Source organism: Somniosus microcephalus, chromosome 2 (assembly GCF_052327205.1).
Source record: "Somniosus microcephalus isolate GS21.2 chromosome 2, FLI_Smic_1.0, whole genome shotgun sequence".
NCBI classification, from domain to species: Eukaryota; Metazoa; Chordata; class Chondrichthyes; order Squaliformes; family Somniosidae; genus Somniosus; species Somniosus microcephalus.
In genome coordinates, this window is record NC_140988.1 from 80,511,184 (window position 1) to 80,539,159 (window position 27,976).

General features: G+C 47.2%; 2 protein-coding genes across 13 annotated transcripts in view; one reads left to right on the top strand and one right to left on the bottom strand.

The window, feature by feature from the left end:
- Positions 1-27,976, top strand: part of rapgef2b (Rap guanine nucleotide exchange factor 2b) — a 1,083,630-nt gene that overhangs the window by 954,863 nt on the left and 100,791 nt on the right. The gene's annotated exons all lie outside the window — the stretch shown is intronic.
- Positions 1-27,976, bottom strand: part of etfdh (electron transfer flavoprotein dehydrogenase) — a 120,841-nt gene that overhangs the window by 73,370 nt on the left and 19,495 nt on the right. For both annotated transcript variants that reach the window (XM_086010688.1, XM_086010686.1), the window contains exon 7: positions 22,934-23,080. In XM_086010688.1, the coding sequence (XP_085866814.1) occupies positions 22,934-23,080 (147 nt within the window). The remainder of the gene's footprint in view (positions 1-22,933; positions 23,081-27,976) is intronic.

Sequence of the window (27,976 nt, forward strand, 5' to 3'; positions counted from 1 at the left end):
ATTAAAGGGGATACCAGCATCTAAAATCAGGCAGAGGGTGTCCATAACTAACAATAAAAAATGTAATTAATTACATAGAATGGAGCAGGTGATGTGTTACTGTTGCGAGATGTGGGAGCCGGTGAACCCCATTGAGGCTCACGGTGATTACGTCTGTGACAAGTGTCTGCTGCTACAGGAACTCCAGCTCCGTGTTGATGAGCTGGAGTCTGAGCTTCAGACACTGCGACACATCAGGGAGGGGGAGAAGTACCTGGACTCTGTGTATCAGGAGGTGGTCACACCTATGAAGTTAATTAATTCAGATGTAGCCCATGGTCAGGGACAGGACGGTGTGACTACGAGTGAGGCAGGTATGGGGATCCAGGAGGTAGAGCTGGAGGAGCCGCAGCCCTTGCTCTTGTCCAACAGGTTCGAGGTTCTTACTCCCTGTGGGGACAGGAGCAGGGACTGCAGGGAGGATGAGCAACCTGGTCACAACACCGTGGAACGGGGGGCCATTCAAGAGGGGGGAGTAAATAGAAATGTTGTAGTGGTAGGGGATAGTATTATTAGGGGGATAGAGTTCTCTGCAGCCGAGAGCGAGAGTCCCGAAGGCTGTGTTGCCTACCCGGTGCCAGGGTTAAGGACATCTCCTCTGGGCTGGAAAGAAACTTGCAGTGGGAGGGGGTGGATCCAGTTGTCGTGGTCCATGTTGGTACAAACGACGTAGATAGGACTAGGAAGCCGGTTCTGTTAAAGGGGTATGAACAGCTAGGGGTCAAATTAAAAAACAGAACCTCAAGGGTAATAATCTCTGGATTATTACCTGAGCCACGAGCAAATTTGGCTAGGACAAATAAAATTAGAGAGTTAAATGCGTGGCTCAAAGACTGGTGTGGGAGAAATGGGTTTTGCTTCCTGGGACACTGGCACCAGTACTGGGGCAGGAGGGAGCTGTTCCGTTGGGATGGGCTTCACTTGGCCAGTGCTGGGACTAGAGTCCTGGCGGATCATATAACTAGGGCTGTAGAGAGGGCTTTAAACTAACTAGTGGGGGGGAGGTTCCTGGAGAGCAAATAATAAAAATGACAACAGAGAAGGTCATAGACTTAGGTAGCAGTGGGGAAATTAAAAACCAGAGCGTGTCAGGAAGGGGCAGAAGGTATGGAGTAAAAGGTAAAGTAATAAAAAGGGCAAAAGCAGGAACTAAGTGTCACAAAACATATTTGAAAGTTCTCTATCTGAATGCATGTAGCATTCGTAACAAAATAGACGAGTTAATGGCACAAATAACTGCATATGGGTATGATCTTGTGGCCATTACAGAAACATGGCTGCAGGGTGACAGTGCCTGTGAATTAAACATACCAGGTTATTTAACGATCAGGAAGGACAGGCAGGAAGGAAGGGGAGGTGGGGTGGCTATGTTAATAAAGGAAGGAATCACTAATACAGAGAAATGATATTGGGTCAAAAGATCAGGATAATGAAACAGTTTGGGTGGAGGCTGTTGTGTATGTACCTTTAAGAGAATAACTGGTCTCAGACTGCAGTACCGGCAGTGACCACCCCTGTATAAAAGGCGCTAGAGAGCCTCTGTTGTTTAGTTTCGCTATGGACTTCCACCAGTAAAGATCTGTTTGTTTTCACTCCTGCTGGTCCGTGTCTCAATCATTCACGGACTTAACACTGGCGACGAGTAAGAAACGAACTTACCTGCAACTCAGCAGCAGCTCCGACGACGTTGTTGAAGGTCGGAGCCAGAAGAAAGAAAAAAAAAGAAAAGAGGCCATTGAAACTCAAGAAACGGGCGTCAACCGTCAATCATCGATTTAAAAACTTGCAGGAGACACTGTCCAGAGCCAGGCTGGGTTCCTCGGTCTGTGGTTTCCCAGCTAATTGGGCTGGTGGCAGGTAGTGCTCTGATCCTTCCTGGGCTGCAGCGGGCTGAAGCTCGATCGGGTGGCTTTTCAACGGGGCCGGGCAGCGAGTTGGGAAGCGAAGAGAGAGAGAGAGAGAGAGAGGGTGGAGCACACAGGGCGCGGCCAGTGCTTCGAAACCGGGCAGCGTTCGGACCCAAGAAGAGGGAGGGAAGTGTCCCAGAGGGTCTGCTCCACGACGGGAAAATAATAAAAGAAAAAGAATCAATATTTAACGCGCAGGAAACCGTGGAAAGCAGCGCTAACAACAGCGGGGAAGAAGGCAAAGCGCGGGAGGCGCCATTTTAGATTTGCAAGATGCCGAAGACTGGCTGTATCACTGCTTTTGATAATACAATAGAGGACTGGACCACGTATGTGGAAAGAGTCGAGGTATATTTCGAGGCAAACGAAATAGCGGAGGGGAAAAAGGCATCGATATTGCTAAACTTAATGGGCGCTAGAACGTACGGCCTATTGCGGGATCTGATTACTCCAGCCAAACCGAAGGCGAAGAGTTTTAACGAAATTGTTGCTGTCCTACAGGAACACTTAAACCCTGCACCGCTGTTGATAGCAGAAAGATTTAAATTCCACAGGAGAACTCAGCACAAAGATGAGAGCAATGCTGAGTATCTTACGGAACTACGCAAGCTATCAAAGCACTGCCAGTTTGGAGCAGGACTGGCAGATACCCTACGGGACAAATTTGTCTGTGGACTCCTGAGTGAAGGAACACAGAAGAAGTTACTCTCAGAGAAAGAGCTGACGCTAGATAAGGCTTTCAGTGTGGCAGTATCGTATGAAGCAGCAGCCAGGGGAGCTGCAGAAATTCAACAAAAACCACAGGAATACGGCACCCACGAAATGACACGGGGATTTGCAAAATGTTATCGCTGCGGCAGAACTAACCATGACCAGAAGGACTGCTGGTCCAAAGACAAAATATGCAGACAATGCGGGAAGATTGGACACATTGCACGAGTTTGTCGGTCTGGGAAGAAGACCAGCGACAACAAAAAGGCTACTAAGGAACCGTACAAGAAAGTACAAAAGATGACGGACAGTAGTTCCGAAGACCAGATGAGCGATAGTGAATCCGGAAACAGGAGACTAAGCGGTCTCAAACTTCACAATGTAATCGCAAAAGAGGATCACCGAACCATTTGGGTCACTCTCACGATAGCAGGGTCCCAAGTTAAAATGGAATTGGATACAGGATCAGCGCTAACCGTCATGAATCGACGAGACTACGAGCGGCTATTTTCACACATACCCTTGAGAGAGACATCCATCGTCTTGACGACGTATACGGGGCAAAAAGTATACCCCAGAGGAAAAATAAGGGTGCCTGTCGAATACAATGGCAAGAAAATACAGAAATTGTATCTCTACATACTGCCAAATGGTGCACCACCGTTATTGGGACGGGAATGGATCAGGAAGGTAAACTTAGATTGGCATTCCATTCATGCAATAACGGTGGACGGTAAAAAAGATGAAGACGTCACTCCTGGTCGATTGTCAACAATCGTAGCTAACGCCAAAGAGGTATTTCAACAAGAACTGGGCACGCTTAAAGGCGTAACCGCCTCGATAAAAATAGAAGAGAATGCAGTTCCCAAGTTTTTCAAAGCAAGACCGGTACCATATGCAATTCGCCCAGCCGTCGAGGCAGAGCTGGAGAATCTGGAGAAGGCGGGCGTGTTGTCTAAGGTCGACTGGAGCGAGTGGGCGACACCCATCGTTCCTGTCATGAAGAAAACGTTAAGCAATAAGTCAGTCAGAGGAGCCAAGGAAGATTCGCATCTGTGGGGATTTCAAGGTGACGGTGAACCCTGTCCTTCACACAGTACAACATCCTCTTCCAAGGATAGAAGACATCTTCGCCTCACTGTCTGGAGGGAAGCGTTTTACAAAAATTGACCTAGCACAAGCATATTTACAGATGGAGGTTGAAGAGTCCTCTAGGAAGTATCTCACAATAAACACTCACAAAGGTCTTTACCAGTATCATCGATTGGTATTCGGAGTAGCATCGGCTCCGGCGATATGGCAAAGAGCGATGGAACAAGTCCTGCAAGGGATTCCGGGGACTCAGTGTTACTTGGACGACATCCTTGTGACAGGTGAAGATGACAGTGAACACCATAACAACCTAGAACAGGTGCTCACTAGACTACGGGAACATGGGCTGCGAGCCAATCACCCCCAGTGCGAATGTTTTAAGAAACAGATATCGTATTGTGGCCACGTGATTGATGAAGAGGGGTTACATAAGTCCCCTGACAAAATTGAAGCGGTTGTTAAGGCTCCAGCGCCTGAAAATGTGTCGCAACTGAGGTCATTCCTCGGGTTGGTGAATTACTATCATAAGTTTTTGCCGAATTTGTCGACAATTCTGCACCCACTGAACGCCCTGCTACGAACGGCGGTAGCATGGAAATGGAACGATGATTGTAAGCGTGCTTTTCAGAAGAGTAAGGACTTAATCACTTCAAGGGAAGTATTGGCTCACTACAACCCAGCACTGCCAATCAGGCTGGCGTGTGATGCGTCTCCCTACGGCATTGGGGCGGTACTGTCACATAAATTCCTTGATGGTCTGGAGAGGCCGATAGCTTTTGCGTCACGCTCGTTAACTTCTGCCGAGCGTAACTACGCCCAGATTGACAGAGAGGCCCTCAGCCTGGTGTGGGGGATGAAGAAGTTCAATCACTACCTGCACGGTCAGAAATTTACTCTACTAACCGATCATCAACCTTGTCTCCATTTTCAACCCTCAGAAGGGCGTACCGATAATGACAGCACAACGGCTGCAGAGATGGTCCCTTTTCCTAGGGGCACACCAATATGACATCGAGTACAAAGGAACTAAACAGCATGGAAATGCTGATGGATTGTCACGTCTACCGTTGCCGACGGTGGAAGACGACGACCTTGCAGTGGATCCAATGGAGTTATTCCACTCGACCATAGTCGAATGTCTCCCTGTGACAAATGCAAACATAGAAAAGGAAACACGGAATGACCCAACACTATCACAGGTCTATGATTTAACGGTGAAGGGATGGCCAGCACATGGCGAACCACTGCTGCCAGCATTCTCGCCGAGAAGAGAACAGCTGTCAGTGTGCAGATGAACCTTGATGTGTGGATCCAGAGTAGTAATTCCACCTAAGTTGACGGATAGAGTGCTCAATGAGCTTCATGAGGGTCATCTGGGTGGGGTAAAAATGAAGAGCTTAGCCAGAGCGTTTGTGTGGTGGCTGGGAATCGATAGAGAAATCGAAGAGATGACCAAGAGCTGTGCAGGATGCCAGAAGGTCCAAAACGCCCCACCACAAGCTCCTCTGCATCCATCGGAGTGGCCCTCATCTCCATGGCAAAGAGTGCACATTGATTTTGCTGGTCCCTTCATGGACTCGATGTTTTTAATTGCGATGGATGCACATTCAAAGTGGCCAGAGGTAATAAAAATGTCCTCAACCACCACGGAAAAAACTATCACAGTTTTACGAACCATATTCGCCAGGAATGGGCTGCCTGAACAGATTTGCTCTGACAATGGACCACAGTTTGTGTCTGAAGAGTTCCGGAGGTTCTTAAAGAACAATGGTGTTAAGCATTACACATCTGCCCCATATCATCCAGCCACTAATGGATTGGCCGAGAGGTTTGTCCAAACATTCAAGAAGGCTATCAAGGCAATGTGTAATGAAGATATACCCCTACAACACAAGGTGGACAACTTCTTGTTTGCCTACCGGAATGCGACACATGCGGTTACCAACCAAACTCCAGCCATGATGTTCTTCAATCGAAGACTACGATGCCGCTTGGATTTGGTTAGGCCAAACGTCCGAAGAGATGTGGAGAACAGGCAGTTTTAGAATATGAATGAAAGGCCGACCAGGAGTTTTAAACAGTTTTGGCCCGGGACGACCGCACTGAGAAATGGCAGCCAGGAACAATTTGTACACGACAAGGACCTCTCATGTATACCGTGGACGTTGGGGAGAGCATTGTAAGACGCCATGCTGACCAGATTCTAGAGTCACTGGAAAACGTCAACTCCACACCACGATCTGATACACCTGGTAATGAAATTGACGTTCCAATTGCAGCTACCGCAGAACCGGTAATATTGGAAGCAGACAGATGAACCAAACAAAGACATTGATCCCGACGCAACATTGCCAGAAGAACCGGATACCCCAAAGAGGCGTTATCCAGACAGAATCAGGAAGCCTCCTCAAAGACTGAACTTATAATTGCTTAAACTTAACCAATGTATCTAGCAACAGTAATTGTGATTGTAATTCGTTATCATTTAGTTGTTAAATGAATGTTATGTACTGTTTATCTAAAAGGGGAGGAATTGTTGTGTATGTACCTTTAAGAGAATAACTGGTCTCAGACTGCAGTACCGGCAGTGACCACCCCTGTATAAAAGGCGCTAGAGAGCCTCTGTTGTTTAGTTTCGCTATGGACTTCCACCAGTAAAGATCTGTTTGTTTTCACTCCTGCTGGTCCGTGTCTCAATCATTCACGGACTTAAAGAGGCAAGGAATAATAAGGGGAAAAAAACACTAGTGGGCTTAGTCTATAGGCCTCCGAACAGTTGCAACTCTGTTGGACGGAGTATCAATCAGGAAATAGTTGAGGCTTGTAATAAGGGAACATCTATAATTATGGGGGATTTTAACTATCATATTAATTGGACAAATCAAATTGGGCAGGGCTGCCTTGAGGATGAGTTCATTGAGTCTATTAGGGATGGGTTCCTTGAGCAGTATGTAACTGAACCGACCAGGGGGCAAGCAACCTTAGATCTGGTCCTGTGTAACGAGACAGGATTAATTAAAAATGTCCTAGTAAAGGATCCCCTTGGAATGAGTGACCATAACATGGTTGAATTCCATATTCAATTAGAGGGCGAGAAGGTTGGATCTCAAACAAGCGTGCTAAGCTTGAATAAAGGAGACTATGAAGGTATGAGAGCGGAATGGAGTAGAGTGGATTGGGAAAATAGATTAAAGGGTAAGACGATACATGATCAGTGGTGTACATTTAAGGAGTTATTTTACAACTTCCAAAAAATATATATTCCACTGAGAAGAAAAGGGTGTAAAAGAAAAGACAGCCATCCGTGGCTAAGTAAAGAAATTAAGGAAAGTATTCGACTAAAAACAAGGGCATATAAGGTAGCCAAATCTAGTGGGAGGATAGAGGATTGGGAAAACTTTAAAAGACAGCAAAAAATAACAAAAAGATTAAGAAAGGGAAGATAGATTATGAAAGTAAATTAGCAAAAAATATAAAAACAGATAGTAAGAGTTTTTATAGTTATATAAAAAGAAAAAGGGTGGCTAAAGTAAATGTTGGTCCCTTAGAGGATGAGACCGGGAAATTAATGGTGGGAAATATGGAGATGGCAAAAACACTGAATGAATATTTTGTATCAGTCTTTACAGTACAGGACACTAAGAATATCCCAACACTGGACAAACAGGGGGCTATAGGGGGGGGGAGGAGCTAAACACGATCAAAATCACTAAGGAAGTGGTACTCGGTAAAATAATGGGACTCAAGGCGGATAAATCACCTGGACCTGATGGCTTACATCCTAGGGTCTTGAGGGAAGTGGCGGTAGGGATTGTGGATGCATTGGTAATAATTTTCCAAAACTCCCTGGACTCGGCAAAGGTCCCGGCAGACTGGAAAACTGCTAATGTAACACCCTTATTTAAAAAGGGCAGTAGACAGAAGGCTGGAAACTATAGACCGGTTAGCCTAACATCTGTGGTAGGTAAAATTTTGGAGTCCATTATTAAGGAGACAGTAACAGGACATTTGGATAATCATAATTTAATAGGACAAAGTCAGCATGGTTTTATGAAGGGGAAGTCATGTTTGACAAATTTGCTGGAGTTCTTTGAGGAAGTAACATATAGGGTGGATAAAGGGGAACCAGTGGACGTAGTGTATTTAGACTTCCAAAAGGCATTTGACAAGGTGCCACACAAAAGATTATTGCTTAAGATAAAAAATCACAGGATTGGGGGTAATATTCTGGCATGGATAGAGGATTGGCTATCTAACAGAAGGCAGAGAGTTGGGATAAATGGTTCATTCTCAGACTGGCAATCAGTAACTAGTGGTGTTCCACAGGGGTCAGTGCTGGGTCCCCAACTCTTTACAATCTATATTAACGATTTGGAGGAGGGGACCAAGTGTAACATATCAAAGTTTGCAGATGATACTAAGATGGGAGGGAAAGTAGTGAGTGAGGACATAAAAAACCTGCAAGGGGACATAGACAGGCTAAGTAAGTGGGCAGAGATTTGGCAGATGGAATACAATACTGGAAAGTGTGAGGTTATGCACTTTGGCAGGAAAAATCATAGAGCAAGTTATTATCTTAATGGCAAGAAACTGGAAAGTACTGAAGTACAAAGGGATCTGGGGCTCCTGGTGCACAAAACTCAAAAGGTTAGTATGCAGGTGCAGCAAGTGATTAAGGCCAATGGAATGTTGGCTTTCATTGCTAGGGGGATAGAATATAAAAATAGGGAGGTATTGCTTCAGTTGTACAAGGTATTGGGTGAGACCACACCTGGAATACTACATACAGTTTTGGTGTCCATAATTAAGAAAAGACATACTTGCTCTCGAGTCAGTACAAAGAAGGTTGACTCGGTTAATCCCGGGGATGAGGGGATGGACATATGAGGAGAGGTTGAGTAGATTGGGACTCTACTCATTGGAGTTCAGAAGAATGAGAGGCGATCTTATTGAAACATATAAGATTGTGAAGGGGTTGGATCGGGTGGTGCGGGGAAGATGTTCCCGATGATGGGTGAAACTAGAACTAGGGGGCATAGTCTTAGAATAAGGGGCTGCTCTTTCAAAACTGTGATGAGGAGGAACTACTTCACTCAGAGGGTGGTAGGTCCATGGAATATGCTGCCCCAAAAAGCTGTAGAAGCTACATCATTACATAAATTTAAAACAGAAATAGACAGTTTCCGAGAAGTAAAGGGAATGAAGGGTTACAGGGAGCGGGCAGGAATTTGGACATGAGTCTAGGTTCGGATCGGACATGGCCCTGTGGGTAGCGGAGCGGGCCCAGGGGCCGTGTAGCCTGATCCTGCTCCTATTTCGTGTGTCTAATTCTGTTAGATTCAGGAGATGGTTCTGTGATAGTGGATTGGTGGTTAGGATCAGATCAGCCATGATCTTATTGAATGGCGGAGCAGGCTCGAGGGGCCGATTGGCCTACTCCTGCTCCTATTCCTTATGTTCTTATGTAGACCAAAGTCAAAACCTCAGTACCATGGATACAAGTTTGAAACAGATAATCAGTTATACCTTTGTAACATCCCAATAATTACTGAATTTGGCACACTACATATCATTGCATAAAGCATAATTCACTTCAAATTCAAAAATCAAATGATATAGCACAGAAAGAGGCCATTCGGCCCATCGTGTCTGTTCTGGCTCTTTGAAAGAGCTATCCAATTAGTCCTACTCCCCTGCTCTTTCCCCATAGCCCTGCAAATTTTTTCACTTAAAGTATTTATCCAATTCCCTTTTGAAAATTATTATTGAATCTTCTTCCACTACCCTTTCAGGCAGTGCATTCCAGATCCAGCTGTGTAAAAAAATGTTTCCTCATGTCACCTCTGGTCTTTTGCCAACTACCTTAGATCTGTGTCCTCTGGTTACTAACCCTTCTGCCACTGGAAACAATTTCTCCTTATTTACTCTTATTATCAAAACCATTCATAATTTTGAACAACTTTATCAAATCTCTCTTTAACCTTCCCTGCTCAAAGGAAAACAACTCCAGGTTCTCTAGTCCCTCCACAAAACTGAAGTCTTTCATCCCTGGTACTATTCTGGTAAATCTCCTCTGCACCCTCTCCAAGGTCTTGTCATTCTTCCTAAAGTGTGGTGCCCAGAATTGGACACAGGACTCCAGCTGAGGCCTAACCAGTGTTTAATAAAAGGTTTAGCATAACTTTCTTGCTTTGGCACTCTATGCCTCTATTAATAAAGCTACGGATCCCATATGTTTTTTTTAAACAGCCTTCTCAATTTGTCCTGCCACCATTAGAGATGTGTACATATACACCCCAGGTCTCCCTGTTCCTGCACCCCTTTTAAAATGTTCCATTTAGTTTATATTGCCTCTCCTCGTTCTTGATTGAATCACTTCACACTTCTCTGTGTTAAATTTCATCTGCCATGTGTCTGCCCATTTCACCAGTCTATGTACTCCTGAAGTCTGTTACTATCCTCTTCATTGTTTACTACATTTCCAAGTTTTGTGCCATCTGCAAACTTTGAAATGATGCCCTGTATACCCAAATCCATGTCATTAATATACAATCAAAAAGAGCAGCACTCCCAACATTGACCCCTGGGGGACACCACCGCACACTTCACTCCAGTCTGAAAAACAACCGTTCACCACTACTCTCTGCTTTCTGTCCCTTAGCCAATTTTGTATCCACGTAGTCACTGCCCCTTTAATCCCATGGACTTAAATTTTGCGAACAAGTCCCTTGTGGTACTTCAAGCGCCTTTTGAAAATCCACATACACAACACCAACTGCACTACCCTCATCAACCCTCTCCATTAATTCAAAGAACTCAATCAAGTTGGTCAAATACGTTTTGCCTTTAACAAATCCGTCCTGGCTTTCATTTATTCACCCATATTTATCCAAGTGTCAATTAATTCTCTCTCAGATTAAGGTCTCAAAGTTTCCGCACCAACGTTCGGTTGACTGGCCTGTAGTTGCTCGGTTTATCCCTCACCCCTATTTTGAACAGGGGTGCAACATTTGCAATCTTCCAGTCCTCTGGCACCATTCCCATATCTAAAGTGGGTTGGTAGATTGTGGCCAGAGCCTCGCAATTTCTACCCTCATTTCCCTTAGCAACCTAAGATGCATCCCATCCGGACTGGGTGACTTCTACTTTGAGTGCTGCCAACCGTTTTAGTACCTCTGCTTTATCTACTTTTATCCTACCCAACTTCTCAACTACCATTGGCAGCATCCTCTTCTTTAATGAAGATTTGGTACTTCAGCCATACCCTCTGCCTCCACAAGATAATTTCCTTTTTGGTGCCTAATTGGCCCCACCTTTCGTTTGACTACCCTTCTACTATTCATATCTTTTTAAAGACGTTTCTGTTCCCCTTCATGTTAATCTATTCTCATATACTCTCTTTGCCCCTCTTATTTCCTTTTTCAGTTCCTTTTTCAGTTCTCCCCCGCACATTTTGTATTCAGCCCAACATTTATCATAAGCCTCCTTTTTCAGTTTGATTTTAATCACTATCGCCTAGAAATTGGAGATCACTAAAAATCTGCCGGTGCCACCGCGGGCCAGTGTTAACGGCCTCCAAAATTGATAGCGCTGGCAGTACCGGTAAATTGGCGCTGGTTGCTAATTAACATTAGCCCAGCACTGAACTTACCATACAAGGCCGTTTTCATGGCATTAATCCCGGCAGGAGGCCCCAATGTAGCGTAGCCGTAGTGTCATTGCAGCAAGAACAGCCTTCTCTTAAAGCAAGACTGTCATTTCAGAAAGCAGTTCGGTCCCGTAAAAGGGAACTGACTTCTAAAATGAAAAAAATTATTAAAAAGATTTCCCAAATGAGAGTTTTCAGCTCTTAAAGCTGAATTGCCTTCCATACCTAAAAAAAAATGGAAAAAGTGCTTCAGCACTAACAAAAATGGCTCAGCAAGCCAGGGAAGGGGCATCCAGTGTCTCGCACACAATACTCCAGCTTTATGCAGGGGGTCAACACTGCAAGAGAGGTCCTCTACCCATCGGGGCCTGGAGGCCCTCCAGAAAGAAGGATGTCGGACCAGATGCCAGCAGTGTTACCCCACGACCTGGCTCCAGTGCTCAATGAAGCATCATGACCTCAGACCAGTGGTCAAGGTCAGTGAATACATCTTCAATAGCTGTCTGCTACCAAGTGCACCACTAGCCTCACACACTTCTCAATGCACGACTCCCCCATCCCCATCACCTACCAACAATCTGTACCAATCACGAGGCACACCTCCCATTCCTAGCTTCACCTCACCCCCTTGGAGGAGATGGTGCTGACCATTCTTGGCAGGGTCATGGCTGAGCCCTTGTCCAGTGGCGGGGCTGAAAGGATACAAGATGTGGGTATCCTCATATGTTATCCTCCTTCAGGCATGCACCGCTTGCTTTCCCGCCCTTCCCTCAACACAACTCCACCCTTCCCTCACCACATCTCCATCCTTGTGCCTTCCTCATTTCACACACCCAAGAAATGCAACCTGCCCAGCTAGTGGTTGACCAAGAAGAGGGAGAGGAGAGTGAAGAAGAAGACACACCGTCACTCAATTTCACACTCCCAGCCACCAGCTCAAGGTCGACCAGCAAAGCCATTTGCAGTGTCCCCCACTGAAAGTCAGCCATGCTGCAGCCACTGGGGTAGCACTGCGTGACATCAGTAGGACAGGCAAAGGCACACACAAGACAGTCACTAAGGGAATGCATAAGGGTGATGAGTTGATTTCTCAATGTCATTGGATGGATAGACTTATAAAGTTGGATTGGAAAGTTTGCTTTATGGTGGCTTTTATTTCAGCACTGTGGCCATGAGGACGCTGTGATGGTCAGTAACAGAGGGAAGATAAGGTGTAGGACAAATGTTGAAAGGGGAATTGGGGTTGTGGTCAGTGCTACCCTAGTGGTTGCAGCATGGCAGGCGGATGATTCCATCCCGGACATCTCGGCCAGAAAGGAGCTGTCTTGCATCCTTCCTCTTCTGCATCTTCCCTCTGTAAGCAGATGCTATGAATCTGAAATGAAAGCATAAAATGCTGGAAATACTCAGGTCAGGCAGCATCTCGAACTGAGACATGAACTTGGTTTCTCTCTCCACGGATGTTGCCTGACCTGCTATTTCCAGCATTTTCTTTCTTCTGAGGCCTTCCTTTACCATCCTAGGCCTTGCAAGTGTCCAGCAGCACTCCCTGCACACTTAAAAAACTTTTGAAATGTATTGCACCAAGCCACTACTTCAAGAAAATATTAAAAAATCCAGGCCAAAAGCTTAAATGCAAAATTACCTGAAAGATGTGTGTGTCCCTTTAAGAAGTACTGACAGCGTCTGTCAGTCTGCTGCACGCTCACTTTTCAGAGTGAGCTTAGGTCCCAGTGCTAAGATCCAAGTTTGCAGAGTAGAACGTTAAGTTGGCTTAACATCACGCTCTCCATATTTGCATCTCCAGGGCCAGCGGTGCTATTGGCAGCGCTAAGACCCTCACCAAGATGGCAGCCACCGAGTCCCATGCCAGAAAAGGGCATGAGAGTGGCGGCCACCATTTCTTGCCAAGATTGTGGCGGTAAGGTAGGGAATTTCTGTGCCAATATCTTTAGTCATCCAGGGAGCTCTAGCTTTGGCTGCCCTTCCTTTCCCCCTCATGGGAATGTGTCGAGTCTGTACCCGAACTATCTCCTCTTTGAAGGCCTCTCATTGCTCATTTACTATTTTACCTGCCAATCTTTGATTCCAATCCACCTGGGCCACCTTTTCATCTCACTGAAATTAGCCCTCGATTAGCCCTCCACCAGGTGAGTATTTGCACATTTGATTTTTCTTGTCCTTTTCCAAAACTACTCTAAACCTAACGGCCCAGAAATTCCGTTCGCAGGCCTCCTGCGGGCGGAGGGCTGCGATCTGGAAAAATCTGCGCCTAGACCGGAGGGCTCCCGGGAGACGCAGAGTTCCGTTGCTGGGCCTCTCCAAACGGCTGGTGCGCAGGGCCCACATATCCCAGAGGCCCAGATGGTTCGCAACGTCCCTGGGATCACATGGGCCATGGGGAGCTAATCAGAGATGGGAATCTCCCTTCATACATTTGACAGGAAGACCTGTCAAATATATGAATAGAGATCACCCCCAAAACATAATAAAACTTTAAATAAATGTTTTAAAAAAATCAAATTTTTAAAATGACTTTAAATTACAATAAATTGGTATTTTAAACAAAAATTTTATTTTTTGAAAGAGCTTTCTTGACAGATCGGAAATGCTGGTTTCCTGCGCATGCCTAAAACCGGCATTTCCGTTGGCCCTACGGGTGAGTACACAGTGCATACACACCCGTAGGGAATGGAATTTCTGCCTCATTGATAATGTGATCACTATTTTCCAAAAGGACTCCCACTGAAACATGCTCCACTTGTCCCACTTCATTCCCCAGAATTAGATCCATCACAGCTTTGTTCCTCGTTGGGCTGGAAACATACTGATCAGAAAGTTCTCTTGTACATATTTCAGGAATTCCTCCCCCTTTTCCCTTCACACTGTTATTTTCCCCAGAAGTCCCCCATTATCACGACTCTAGTTCGTGCATCTTTCTACAATTTGCCTGTAAATTTGTTCCTCTGTCTCCTCCCCACTATTTGGTGGCCTATAGTATACACTCAGCAGCATAATCGCTCTTCTATTGTTCCTTAATTCTAACCAAATAGATTTGGTCTTTGAACCCTCAAGTACATCATCCCTTTCTAGTGGTGTAACGGTATCTTTGATCAATACTGTCAACTCCTTTTTTTCCTTCTTTATCTTTCCTGAATACATTGTAGTCAGGAAACATTAAATGCCCATTTCTGCCCTTGTTTGAGCCAGCTCTCCGGTATTGACATTATTATTGTAATCCCGTGGCTACTTGTGCCTGCAGCTCACCAACCTTATTTACCATGCTCCGTGCATTTATGCACATGCACTCTAAACCCATCTTAGACGGCTTTGCATTTGCCATCTCTCTGATCCCCCCTCTGAATTTAAATAAAGGAGACTACGATGGTATGAGGTGCGAGTTGGGTAGGATTGATTGGGGAATGACACTCAAAGGGTGACGGTGGATGGGCAATGGCAAACATTCAAAGATCGCATGGATGAACTACAGAATTTGTTCATCCCAATTTGGCATAAAAATAAAACAAAAAAGGTGACTCAACCGTGGCTAACAAGGGAAATTAGGGATAGCATAAGATCCAAGGAGAGGACATATAAATTGGCCAGAAAAAGCAGTAAACCTGAGGATTGGGAGCAGTTTAGGATTCAACAAAGGAGGACAAAGGGATTAATTAAGAGGGGGAAAATAGAGTAAGCTTTCAGGGAACATAAAAACTGACTGTAAAAGCTTTTATAGTTATGTGAAGAGAAAAAGATTGGTGAAGTCAAGCGTAGGTCCCTTGCAGTCAGAATCAGGGGAATTTATAATGGGGAACAAAGAAATGGCAGACCAATTAAATACATACTTTGGTTCTGTCTTCACAAAGGAGGACACAAATAACCTCCCAAAGATGTCGGGGAACATAGGGTCTAATGAGAGGGAGGAACTGAATGAAATCAGTATTTGTAGGGAAATGGTGTTCGGGAAATTGATGGGATTGAGGGCTGATAAATCCCCAGGGCCTGATAATCTACATCCTAGGGTACTTAAGGAAGTGGCCCTAGAAATAGTAGATGCGTTGCGGGTCATCTTCCAAAATTCGATACTCTGGAACAGTACCCATGGATTGGCGGGTAGCTAATGTTACCCCACTGTTCAAAAAGGGTGGTAGAGAGAAAATGGGGAATTACAGACTGGTAAGCCTGACATCGGTAGTGGGGAAAATGCTAGAGTCCATTATAAAAAGGATGTAATAGCAGAGCACTTGGAAAAAAGTGACCGGATCGGACAAAGTCAACATGGATTTACAAAAGGTAAATCGTGCTTGACTAATCTACTGGAATTTTTTGAGGATGTAACTGGTAAAATAGATAAGGGAGAACCAGTGGATGTGGTGTATTTGGATTTTCAAAAGGCTTTCGATAAGGTCCCGCATAAGAGATTAGCGTGTAAAATTAAGGCACATGGGATTGGGGGCAAGGTATTGACTTGGATAGAGAACTGGTTGGCAGACAGAAAGCAAAGAGTTGGAATAAACGGGTCTTTTTCCGAGTGGCAGGCAGTGACTAGTGGGGTACCGCAGGGATCGGTCCTTGGACCCCAGCTATTCACAATATATATTAATTAATGATCTGGATGAGGGAACTAGATGTAATATCTCCAAGTTTGCAGATGACACAAAGCTGGGTGGGCGTGTGTGCTGTGAGGAGGATACGGAGAAACTCCAGTATGATTTGGACAGGTTGGGTGATTGGGCAGAAGCATGGCAGATGCAATATAACATGGATAAATGCGAGGTTATCCACTTTGGTGTCAAAAACAGGAAGGCAGATTATTATCTGAATGGCAATAGATTGGGAGAAGGGGAAGTGCAACGAGACCGGGGCGTCCTTGTGCACCAGTCGCTGAAAGTAAGCATGCAGGTGCAGCAGGCGGTTAAGAAGGCAAATGGTATGTTGGCCTTCGTAGCGAGAGGGTCCGAGTACAGGAACAAGGATGTCTTGCTGAGACCACATCTGGAGTATTGTGTGCAGTTTTGGTCGCCTTGTCTGAGGAAGGATGTTCTTGCCATGGAAGGAGTGCAGCGAAGATTCACCAGGCTGATACCTGGGATGGCAGGAATGACGTATGAGGAAAGATTGGGTCGATTGGGCTTGTACTTGCTGGAGTTCAGAAGAATGAGAGGGGATCTCATCGAAACTTATAAAATTCTAACAGGACTAGACAGACTAGATGCTGGAAGGATGTTCCCGATGCTCAGGGAGTCCAGAACTAGGGGTCACAGTCTAAGGATAAATGTAAGCCATTTAGGACAGAGATGAGGAGGAATTTCTTCACCCAGAGAGTGGTGAACCTGTGGAATTCTCTACCACAGAAGGCAGTAGAGGCCAATTCATTAAATATATTCAAGAAGGAGTTGGATATATTTCTTAAGGCTAGGGGGATCAAGGGCTATGGAGAGAAGGCAGGAACAGGGTACTGAATTTGGACGATCAGCCATGATCTCATTGAATGGCGGAGCAGGCTCGAGGGGCCGAATGGCCTACTCCTATCTTCTATGTTTCTATGTTTCTATTTCTGAACTACTCTTTATTCTAATGCTACTTGTGTCTCCAATTTCTCTGTGCACCTTGTATCTCCTCTCTAATGCTTGATCCTGGTGCCCTTCCCTCTGCCAAATTAGTTTAAACCTTCCCTCACAGCAATAGTTAACCTCCCTGCGAGGACATTGGTCCCAGCCCTGTTGAGGTGCAACCTGTCCATCTTGTTACAGGTCCCTCCTGCCCCAGAACTGGTCCCAATGCCCCAGAAATCTGAAGGCCTCCCTCCTGCACCACTTCTCTAGCCACGCGTTAACTTGTCTTATCTTATAGCTCCTATTCTCACTAGTACATGGCACTGGGACTACCTTTGAAGTTCTACTCTAACTTCCTCCCTAGCTCATGAAACTCTGTCTGTAGACCTCAACCCTTTTCCTACCTGTGTCATTGGTTCCAACATGAACCACAACTTCTGGCTGTTCCCCTTCTCCCTGCAAAATGTTCTGCACCCACTCAGTTATGTCCTTTACCCTGGCACCAGGGAGGAAACACCCATGCGAGATTCAGAAACTCCTGTCTATCCCAGTCTATTGAATCCCCTGTGGCTACTGCGTTTCTACACTTTGTTGTGCCCCAAGTAGTAATTTGCCCTGTGGATGTGCTCTACATTGCAATTCCCTGAGGTGTTGTCACCCTCACTGGTATCCAGCAATGGAAACCGGTTTGAGAGGGCCAAGCTCCCGGAGGATTCCTTCATTGCTGGTCTCTTCCTACCCTGCCGAATGACCACATACTTACTATCCTCCTAAACTCCCTGCAGCTGTGGGGAAACCATCTCCTAGAATGTCCTCCAGGAAATTCTCAGCCTCCCGCATGCCCAGCAGCCAGTCCGCAAGTTCAAAATCCCTGAGCTGGGGTTCAAGCAACTGGAGGCACTTCCTGCAGACGTGCTATCTGATGCGCTATCAATTACTCATAAAAGACTGAGAGTTAGAAGAGTAACTAAAGGCTTTTATTAACAACAGAATGGAGGTCTGCCTCGAGTGGTCGACCGGTCCAGGATACAAAGGCTGGGGAGCAGTCACCTTTATACTAGGACCTGTGGGAGGAGTCAGCCGAGGCATGTCCAGGCATGTACACAGTGGAATACAAACAGGACAAACAGGAATACAAACAGTGGTTTACCACATTCACCCCTTGTTTAAAATTGAGTCCGGCGGGGTGAAGTGTATTAAAAGTTAGTGTATTGGAGTCTCTCTGGAGGTCTTGTCTGCCGCTGTGATCGGCGTGGCGACGGCAGGGGTAGTGAAGCTTCCGGCGTCGAGTCCAGCGTAGGCTGTGGCACAGGCATGTCGTCCTCGTAGATGTCGAGCGGGTCGCGGGGCCCAGGCCTGCCGTCTGCTGGGGCTGGATATCGGATCGTGGGGGGGGGGGGGGGGGGGGGGGGGGTGGTAGTGGGTAGTGGGTTACTGTGGTCCCCGAGGGTGCAAGGTCTCTTATGGAGACTGTGTCCTCCCGCCCGTCCGGGTATGCGATGTAAGCATACTGGGGGTTGGCGTGGAGGAGGTCGACCCTCTCGACCAGGGGGTCCGTTTTATGGGTCCTCACGTGTCTTCTCAGTAGGACCGGCCCTGGGGACGTCAGCCATGGCGGTAGCGATGTCCCTGATGTGGACTTCCTTGGGAAGACAAACATTTTCTCATGAGGGGTGGAGTTAGTGGCAGTGCAGAGCAGTGACCGAATAGAGTGGAGCGCATCGGGGAGCACATCCTGCCAGCGGGAGGTTGGAAGGCCCCTAGACTTTAAGGCTAGCAGGACGGCCTTCCAAACTGTCGCATTTTCTCTTTCCACCTGTCCGTTCCCCCGGGGGTTGTAACTGGTGGTCCTGCTTGTGGCAATACCCCTAGTTAGCAGGTACTGACGGAGTTCGTCGCTCATAAACGATGAGCCCCGGTCGCTATGGATATAGCTGGGGAAGCCAAACAGGGTGAAGAGGTTGTTCAGACATTTAATGACCGTGGCACTGGTCATGTCCGGGCAGGGGAAGGCGAACGGGAAACAGGAGTACTCATCAATAATATTGAGGAAGTACACATTGCGGTCGGAGGAGGGGAGAGGCCCTTTAAAATCAACGCTCAGGCGCTCGAAGGGGCGAGTGGCTTTTATCAGGTGGGCCCTGTCTGGTCTATAAAAGTGTGGTTTGCACTCAGCGCAGACTTGGCAGTTCCTGGTCATGGTCCTGACCTCCTCAATAGAGTAAGGCAGGTTGCGGGCCTTGATGAGGTGGAAGAACCTGGTGACCCCCCCGGGTGGCAGAGGTCATTGTGGAGGACCCATAGTCTATCGATCTGCGCGCTGGCGCAGGTGCCACGCGATAGCGCATCCGGTGGTTCATTTAGCTTCCCGGGCCGGTACAAGATCTCGTAGTTGTAGGTGGAAAGTTCGATTCCCCACCTCAAGATCTTGTCATTTTTGATTTTGCCCCTCTGCTTGTTGTTAAACATGAAAGCGACTGAACGCTGGTCAGTGAGCAGGGTAAATCGTTTTCCGGCCAGGTAGTGCCTCCAATGACGCACAGCCTCCACAATCGCCTGGGCCTCCTTCTCAACAGCGGAGTGTCTGGTCTCCGGGCCTTGGAGGGTTTGTGAAAAGAAGGCCACGGGTCTCCCCGCCTGATTAAAGGTAGCGGCCAGGGCAAAGTCGGACGCGTCGCTTTCCACCTGGAAGGGGATGGATTCGTCCACTGCGTGCATGGTGGCTTTGGCAATGTCCTCCTTGATACGGTGGAAGGCTAAGCGGGCCTCTGCCATCAAGGGAAAAGAGGTGGACTTGAGCAGCGGACGGGCCTTGTCCGCATAGTAGGGGACCCACTGGGCGTAATAGGAGAAAAACCCAAGGTACCTCTTCAGGGCCTTGAGGCAGTGGGGCAGTGGAAGTTCCATAAGGGGACGCATCCGGTCGGGGTCGGGGCCGATGACTCCGTGTTCCACAACACAGCCAAGGATGGCGAGGCGGTTTGTGCGGAATATGCACTTCTCCTTGTTATATGTCAGGTTTAGGAGTTGGGCGGTGCAGAGGAATTTTTCGAGGTTTGCGTCATGGTCCTGCAAGTCACGGCCGCAGATGGTCACATTGTCCAGATATGGGAAAGTGGCCTGCAACGCATTTTGATCTACCATCCGGTCCATCTCCCTTTGGAAGATGGAGACCCCGTTGGTGACGCCAAAGGGAACCCTAAGGAAGTGATAGAGGCGGCCGTTTGCCTCAAAGGCAGTGTACTGGCGGTCCTCAGGGCGGATGGGGAGCTGGTGGTACGCTGATTGCAGGTCAATGGTCGAGAAGACGCGGTACTGCGCGATCTGGTTGACCATATCAGCTATACGGGGGAGTGGGTAGGCGTCCAGCAGGGTGTAGCGATTTATTGTCTGGCTGTAGTCGATGACCAGGCGCTGCTTCTCGCTGGTCTTAACGACCACAACCTGGGCTCGCCAGGGGCTGGTGCTGCCCTCAATAATCCCTTCTTTCAGGAGCCGCTCCACTTCGGTTTTAATGAAAACCCTGTCCCCGGCACTGTATCGCCTGCTCTTTGTGGCGATGGGCTTACAGTCGGGGGTGAGGTTAGCAAACAGTCGGGGGGGGGGGGGGTGACTGAGTGTGGAGAGGTTGCACCTGGTGCGCGGCGGGCAATTTGGAAGCTGCTGGCTGCGGACTGTGAGTGGGGGTAGGGGTCCACCGTACGCCATCGTAACACTTTTAAGGTGGCACTGAAAATCTAACCCCAGCAGGACGGCAGCGCAGAGGTCAGGCAGGACCAGAAGTTTAAAATGATCGTACACGGTCCCGTCTACTACGAGTGTCACCACGCAGTAGCCGCCGATGTCCGCCGACTGGGACTCGGAGGCCATAGAAATCCGCTGTTGCGCAGGCAGGACTGGGAGAGAGCAACGCCGCACCGTGTCGGGGTGGATGAAGCTCTCCGTGCTCCCAGAGTCAAAAAGGCAGATTGTATCGTGACCATTTACCTTAATGTCCATTGTGGAACTGGCCAGTTGGTGCGGTCTCGCTTGGTCCAGTGTAACGGATGCCAGCGTCGGGGTCGGTGTGTCGCTGCGGGTATCAGAGGAGGCGGTGTCGGGGGCCTGCTGCGTCCCGGCTGTCGTCCAAGATGGCGGCGTCCATGATCCCCATGTGGCTGGAGGCGTCCAAAATGGCTGCTGTACCGGTGATTCGCACACGGCCGGGGAGGTCCAAAATGGCGGCCCGCATGGCCCACACGCGGCGCTGCTGGGGTTCGGGGTGGCTTTGGCCCTGCAGACGCTAGCGTAGTGTCCCTTCTTCCCGCAGCCCGAGCAGATCGCGTTTTTCGCCGGGCAGCGCGCTCTGGGGTGTTTTGCCTGGCCACAGAAGTAGCATTTCTGGCCTTGGGACACTGCTGCGGTAGTTGGGCCGTTGTTGGGGTGTGGCTGGGGTGGCACGGCGCTATGAGGCGGTCCTACCGTGTCCCAGGCTGTCATTCCCCGCGGCGTCCACGGTGCAGAGGAGTAGGCATCCATGCCCTGGTAGGCTGCATCCAACGATAGTGCGAGTTCAGAGGCCTTGTTGAGGTCGAGGTTACTCTGCTCCAACAGTCGCTGTCGTGTGTAATTGGATCTGTGGCCCGCTACAAAAGCGTCCCGGATAAGTTCCTCTGTGTACACGGCGGCCTTTACATCCTTACAACCACAGGCCCGGCCAAGCACAGACAGTGCCTGAAGGTATTCCACGGTCGATTCCCCAGGTTGTTGTTTACGACTCCCCAGGAGGTGCCTGGCGTACACTTCGTTCACTGGGCGCGTGTACTGGTCCTTGAGGAGCTTGATAGCATCCGCGTACGAGGTCGCGTCTTGGATGACCGAGTACACTCGGTGGTTCACTTTGGAGGTCAGGACATCCAGTTTGTCCTCGTCCGATTTGATTGCTTCGGAGGCGGTCAGGAATTTTTCGAAACACTTAAGCCAGTGAGTAAACTTGGTGGATGAGTCCGCCTCCCGATGATCTAAGTCCAGGCATGCTGGTGTGAGGATCTTCTCCATTATAAAAATGTTGTTAATAAAATTGCTGCGCTATCAATTACTCATAAAAGACTGAGAGTTAGAAGAGTAACTAAAGGCTTTTATTAACAACAGAATGGAGGTCTGCCTCGAGTGGTCGACCGGTCCAGGATACAAAGGCTGGGGAGCAGTCACCTTTATACTAGGACCTGTGGGAGGAGTCAGCCGAGGCATGTCCAGGCATGTACACAGTGGAATACAAACAGGACAAACAGGAATACAAACAGTGGTTTACCACACTATCCAGTACACATGAAGTGTTATGTATAACATGGAGATATATATATATTTTGGTTATTGCCTCAATTTTAAAATTCTCATCCTTGTTTTCAAATCCCTTCATGGCCTCGCCCCCTCCCCATCTCTGTAACCTCCTCCAGCCCTACAACCCTCCAAGATCTCTGTGCTCCTCCAATTCTGGCCTCTTGCACATCCCCGATCTTAAATCGGTCCACCATTGGCAACCGTGCCTTCAGCTGCCGTGGACTTAAGCTCTGGAATTCCCTCCCTAAACCTCTCCGCCTCCCTCTCCTCCTTTAAGACACTCCTTAAAAACTACCTCCATCTGTTCTATTATCTCCTTATGTGGCTCGGTGTCAAATTTTGTTTGATAATGCTCCTGTGAAGCACCTTGGAATGTTTTACTATGTTAGAGGCGCAATATAAATGCTGGTTGTTGCTGCCTCCTCTACTTAGATAATTTTAATGTTGTTATTCCCTTATAATCATTTATATATTTACTCATTTACTGTTGCCCCTTGGTTTAAATTACTTAAGTTCCCACTCTCACCAAATTCCCATCATCACTCTGTTTAGCAAGCCACTTGGTTAAGCAGACAATTTTAACCAAGCTTTCTCCTTAAAGCTCAAAAATATGAACCAAGTGGCTATAAACACTACTGTGGAAGAATTTAAAGTACATTTACCTCTTTTAATCCTATACCGTAAGTCTGTGGTTCACAGTTCTCCCTTAGTTTGAACTGTCTGTACAACTGCTTGGCAAGGTGTCCATGGCAACCCTCACCAAATATCGTTGCTTTGGCATGAAGTTCCATTCCTCTTTCAAATGTGTCCTTTGTAAAAGTGTGAAGAAATACATTTCAATTACTGCCTTTGGAATATTATAAATTGCATCTTATGAAGCAAATACGAGAAAAGTGGTCAGGAGAATACATGTGATCTCAGAGTGCAGATCTTTAGTTCACTGAAACAAAGGAATCCACTTTGCAGTACAATCTAGAACACCAAAGACACTCTATTGAATCTTATCCAAATGGTCTCCTTTTGAATTTATAAATACAATGCATTAAAAAATATAACACATCCAAATAAGAACTAAAGGGTTGACTTTCTGCTCCTCTCCAAAACAAATGCACAAAGTGTAAAAGTAGTTCAAATTTGCACTTTTATTCTGCAATGCTGCTATTTTAACCAGATTTTCAAAGAAACTTTGTAATGCCACATCAAAGGAGGAATAATTGGGGTTTATCATGGAAAGGTGCCATGCAGTGAATATAATTTCCAATAACATTGGGGGGGGGGGGGGGGGGGGGTGTAAAAAAAAAAATTCAAGCTCCAAATGATTGGAAATGTATATATGACCAGGACTGCCCATATTCTGCCTTCAGTCCTTCTGCATGAAGATCCAGAAGGTCACCACCAGGACCATTATGATCATACCACTAATTCTAGATGCCACCCCATGCCTACTTGGTTTGCTCTTGTTGGTAGGGCCTACTTGTTGGTAGACTCACTCAGCTCTTGTGAGAAAGAGATGTGGTGCAACACAACACCTAAAACAAATTCCTGGACAAAGCAAAATAAACTGTTTGGCATTTTCCAGTTGAAGGAAGTGAAACACAAATTGTCTTCTATTGCACTGGGATTTTAAGCTTCTTGTGGTTTAATTAAAAAATATGAAATTTTGAAATGGATACGTTTCACATAATTTAAAAATAAATTGGTTTAGTATAGATTTGAGAGTAGTTGTACTTGACATTAAGGCAGCATTCGGCAAGTTATGACATCGAGGAGCCCTAAACTAAACTGGGATCAATGAGAGGTCAAGGGGAAAACAATCTAGGCATACCGGAGACAAAGGAAGATGGTTGTGGTTGTTGGATGCCAAACCCCTCCATCATAATATAAAGAATGCGGCTGTTCACTGACAAGTCCATGTTCAGTTCAATTCACAACTCCTCTGATAATGGAACAGCCCATGCCAGCCTGCAGCATGACTTGGATAACATTCAGATTTGGGCTATCAACTGCTAGGTAATGATCATCTCCAACTAGAGAAGACCCACCCACCCCACCTCCCCTGACCTTCAATGGCACCACCATCAGCAAATCCTCCTCCATCAACATCCTGAGAGTCACCACTGAGTAGATGCTTAACCGGACTAGCCACATCAACAACGTAGCTACAAAAGCAGAGCAAAGGTTGGGTACTCTGAGTGGCGGCTCACCCCTCCTGACACCTCAAAGCCTCTCTATATTCTAGAAATCTCAAGTCAGGAGTATGATGGATTACTTATTACTCGCATGGACGTGTGCAGCTGCAGCAATGCTCAAGAAGCTCAACACCACCTATGACAAGTCAGTCCGCTTGATCAGCACCTCTGCTATTGGACTCAGGATCCAGCCCCTCCACCACTGATGCACTCTCACTGCAAAATGTTCTATCTACAGGATGCACTGCAGCAACTCACCATGCTTACTTCAACAGCACTTCTCAAACCAACGACTTCTACCACCAGGAAGAAAAAGAGCAACAAGATCATGGGAACACCATCACCTCCAAGTTACACACCATCCAGAATTGGACTTCACCTTCAAGTTACATACTGTAGTGTATGTACTTTGAAGAAGGAACTATATTCTGCAGCCCCTGTATACTGCAGTACCAGTAGTGACCACCCCTGTATATAAGCCTGTGTAGTAACTTTGCATAGTAGTTCCAGTTTTGTCTCCACTCAGTAAACACCTGTTATAACCAACTCCTGCAGTCCGTGTCTCAATTACACACGGACGTAACACTGGCGACGAACAGATCCGAACTTACCTACAGTTCTGCACCACCTCATGGGGATCCATCCCTGAAGTGAAGTTGTTAGAGGTCGAGGCCAGGCGTCGAGCGTGGGCAACCGCCTCTGATTCATCGGATTTGCAGGAGAGGCCGTCGAGAGCAGGGCTTGGTTATCCTGTCTATGGTGTTCCAGCTAATCGGGCTGGTAGCAGGTAGTACACTGATCCTTCCTGGGCTGCGGCGGGCTAGAGCTCGATCGGGTGGCTTTTCAACGGGGCTGAGCAGCGTGTGTGTGTGTGTGTGTGTGTGTGTGTGTGTGTGTGTGTGTGTGTGTGTGTGTGTGTGTGTGTGTGAGTGTGAGTGAGAGAGAAGGGTTTGCTCTGACGACGGGAACAGTAAGTAAAATAAAAGAAATTAGAAGCGCAGAAAGCCACGAGGAGCTGCAGTTTGCCACGGGGAGCGGCGTTAGCAGCAGCGCGGGGGGGGGGGGGGAAAGTGCGCGAAGACCATAGGGCGTCGCCATCAAGGCATAAAAACGCCAGCAACAGCGCTAGCAGCAGCGGAGAAGACAGAAAGCGCGGGAGGCGCCATCTTAATCCAGCGGGGAAGAAGGCAAAGCGCGGGAGGCGCCATTTTGTTCAATCGGGGAAGAAGGCAAAGCGCGGGAGGCGCCATCTTAGATTTCCAAGATGCCGAAGACTGGCAATATCACTGCCTTCGATAATGCAATAGAAGACTGGACCACGTATGTGGAAAGAGTCGAAGTATATTGCAAGGCAAATGAAGTAGCCGATGAGAAAAAGGCATCGGTACTACTAAACTTAATGGGCGCAAGAACGTACGGCCTATTGCGGAACCTGATCACTCCAGTCAAACCGATGGCGAAGAGTTTTAACGAAATTGTTGATATCCTACAGGAACACCTAAATCCTACACCGCTGCTGATAGCCGAAAGATTTAAATTCCACAAGAGAAATCAGCATAAAGATGAGAGCAATGCTGATTACCTTACGGAACTACGCAAGCTATCAATGCACTGCCAGTTCGGAGCAGGACTGGCAAATACCCTACGGGACAAATTTGTCTGTGGACTCCTGAGTGAAGGAACCCAGAAGAGGTTACTCTCAGAGAAAGAGCTGACGCTAGATAAGGTTTTCAGCATGGCAGTATCGTACGAAGCAGCAGCAAGGGGAGCTGCGGAAATACAGCAAAAGCCACAGGAATACAGCACCCATGAAATGACACGGGGATTTGAAAAATGTTATCGCTGCGGCAGAACAACCCATGACCAGAAGGACTGCTGGTCCAAGGACAAAATATGCAGACAATGCGGAAAGATGGGACACATTGCACGAGTTTGCAGGTCTGGGAAGAAGACTAACGACAACAAAAAGGCTACTAAGGAAAAGTACAGGAAAGTACAAAAGATGACGGACAGTAGTTCCGAAGACCAGAAGAGCGATAGTGAATCCGGGAACAAGAGACTAAGCTGTCTCAAACTTCACAACGTAATCGCAAAAGAGGATCGCCGAACCATTTGGGTCACCCTCACGATAGCAGGGTCCCAAGTCAAAATGGAATTGGATACAGGATCAGCCCTGACCGTCATGAATCGACGAGACTACGAGCGGCTATTCTCACACATACCCTTGAAAGACACATCCATTGTCTTGAAGATGTATACAGGGCAGAAAGTATACCCCAGAGGGAAAATAAGGGTGCCTGTCTAAGACAACGGCAAGGAAATACAGAAATTGTATCTGTACATACTGCAAGATGGTGGACCACCATTATTGGGACGTGAATGGATCAGAAAGATAAGTTTAGACTGGCACTCCATTCAGGCACTGACTGTGACTGGTAAAAAGGATGACGACGTCACACCTGGACGATTGTCAAAAATCTTAGCTAACGCTAAAAAGAGGTATTTCAACAAGAACTGGTAACTCTTAAAGGCGTAACCGCCTCGATAAAAAAAGAGAATGCAATTCCCAAGTTTTTCAAAGCAAGACCGGTACCGTATGCAATTCGCCCAGCCGTCGAGGCAGAGAATGCAGGCGTGTTATCTAAGGTAGACTGGAGCGAGTGGGCAACACCCATCGTTCCTGTCATGAAGAAAACGTTAAACAATAAGTCTGAGGTGCCAAGGAATGTTCGCATCTGTGGGGACTTCAAGGCGACGGTGAACCCAGTCCTTCACACAGTACAGTATCCTCTCCAGAGGATAGAAGATATTTTCGCCTCACTATCTGGAGGGAAGCGTTTTACAAAAATTGACCTAGCACAAGCATATTTGCAGATGGAGGTTGAAGAATCCTCTAGGAAGTATCTCACGATAAACACTCACAAAGGTCTTTACCAGTATAATTGACTGGTATTCGGAGTAGCATCAGCTCCGACGATATGGCAAAGAGCGATGGAACAAGTCCTGCAAGGGATTCCGGGGACTCAGTGTTACTTGGACGACATCCTAGTGACAGGTGAAAATGACAGTGAACACCTTGCCAACCTAGAGCAGGTGCTCACTAGACTAAGAACATGGGCTACGAGCCAATCGCCCCAAGTGCGAGTTTTTTAAGAAACAGATATCGTATTGTGGCCACGTGATTGATGAAGAGGGGTTACATAAGTCCCCTGATAAAATTGAAGCGGTAGTTAAGGCTCCAGCGCCTGAAAATGTGTCGCAACTGAGGTCATTCCTTGGATTGGTGAATTACTACCATAAGTTTTTGCCGAATTTGTCCACAATTCTGCACCCACTGAACGCCCTACGACAAACTGGAGTAGCATGGAAATGGAGCGATGAATGTAAGCGGGCCTTTCAGAAGAGTAAAGACCTAATCACTTCAAGAGAAGTATTGGCTCACTACAACCCATCACTACCGATAAGACTGGCGTGTGATGCGTCTCCCTACGGCATTGGAGCGGTACTGTCACATAA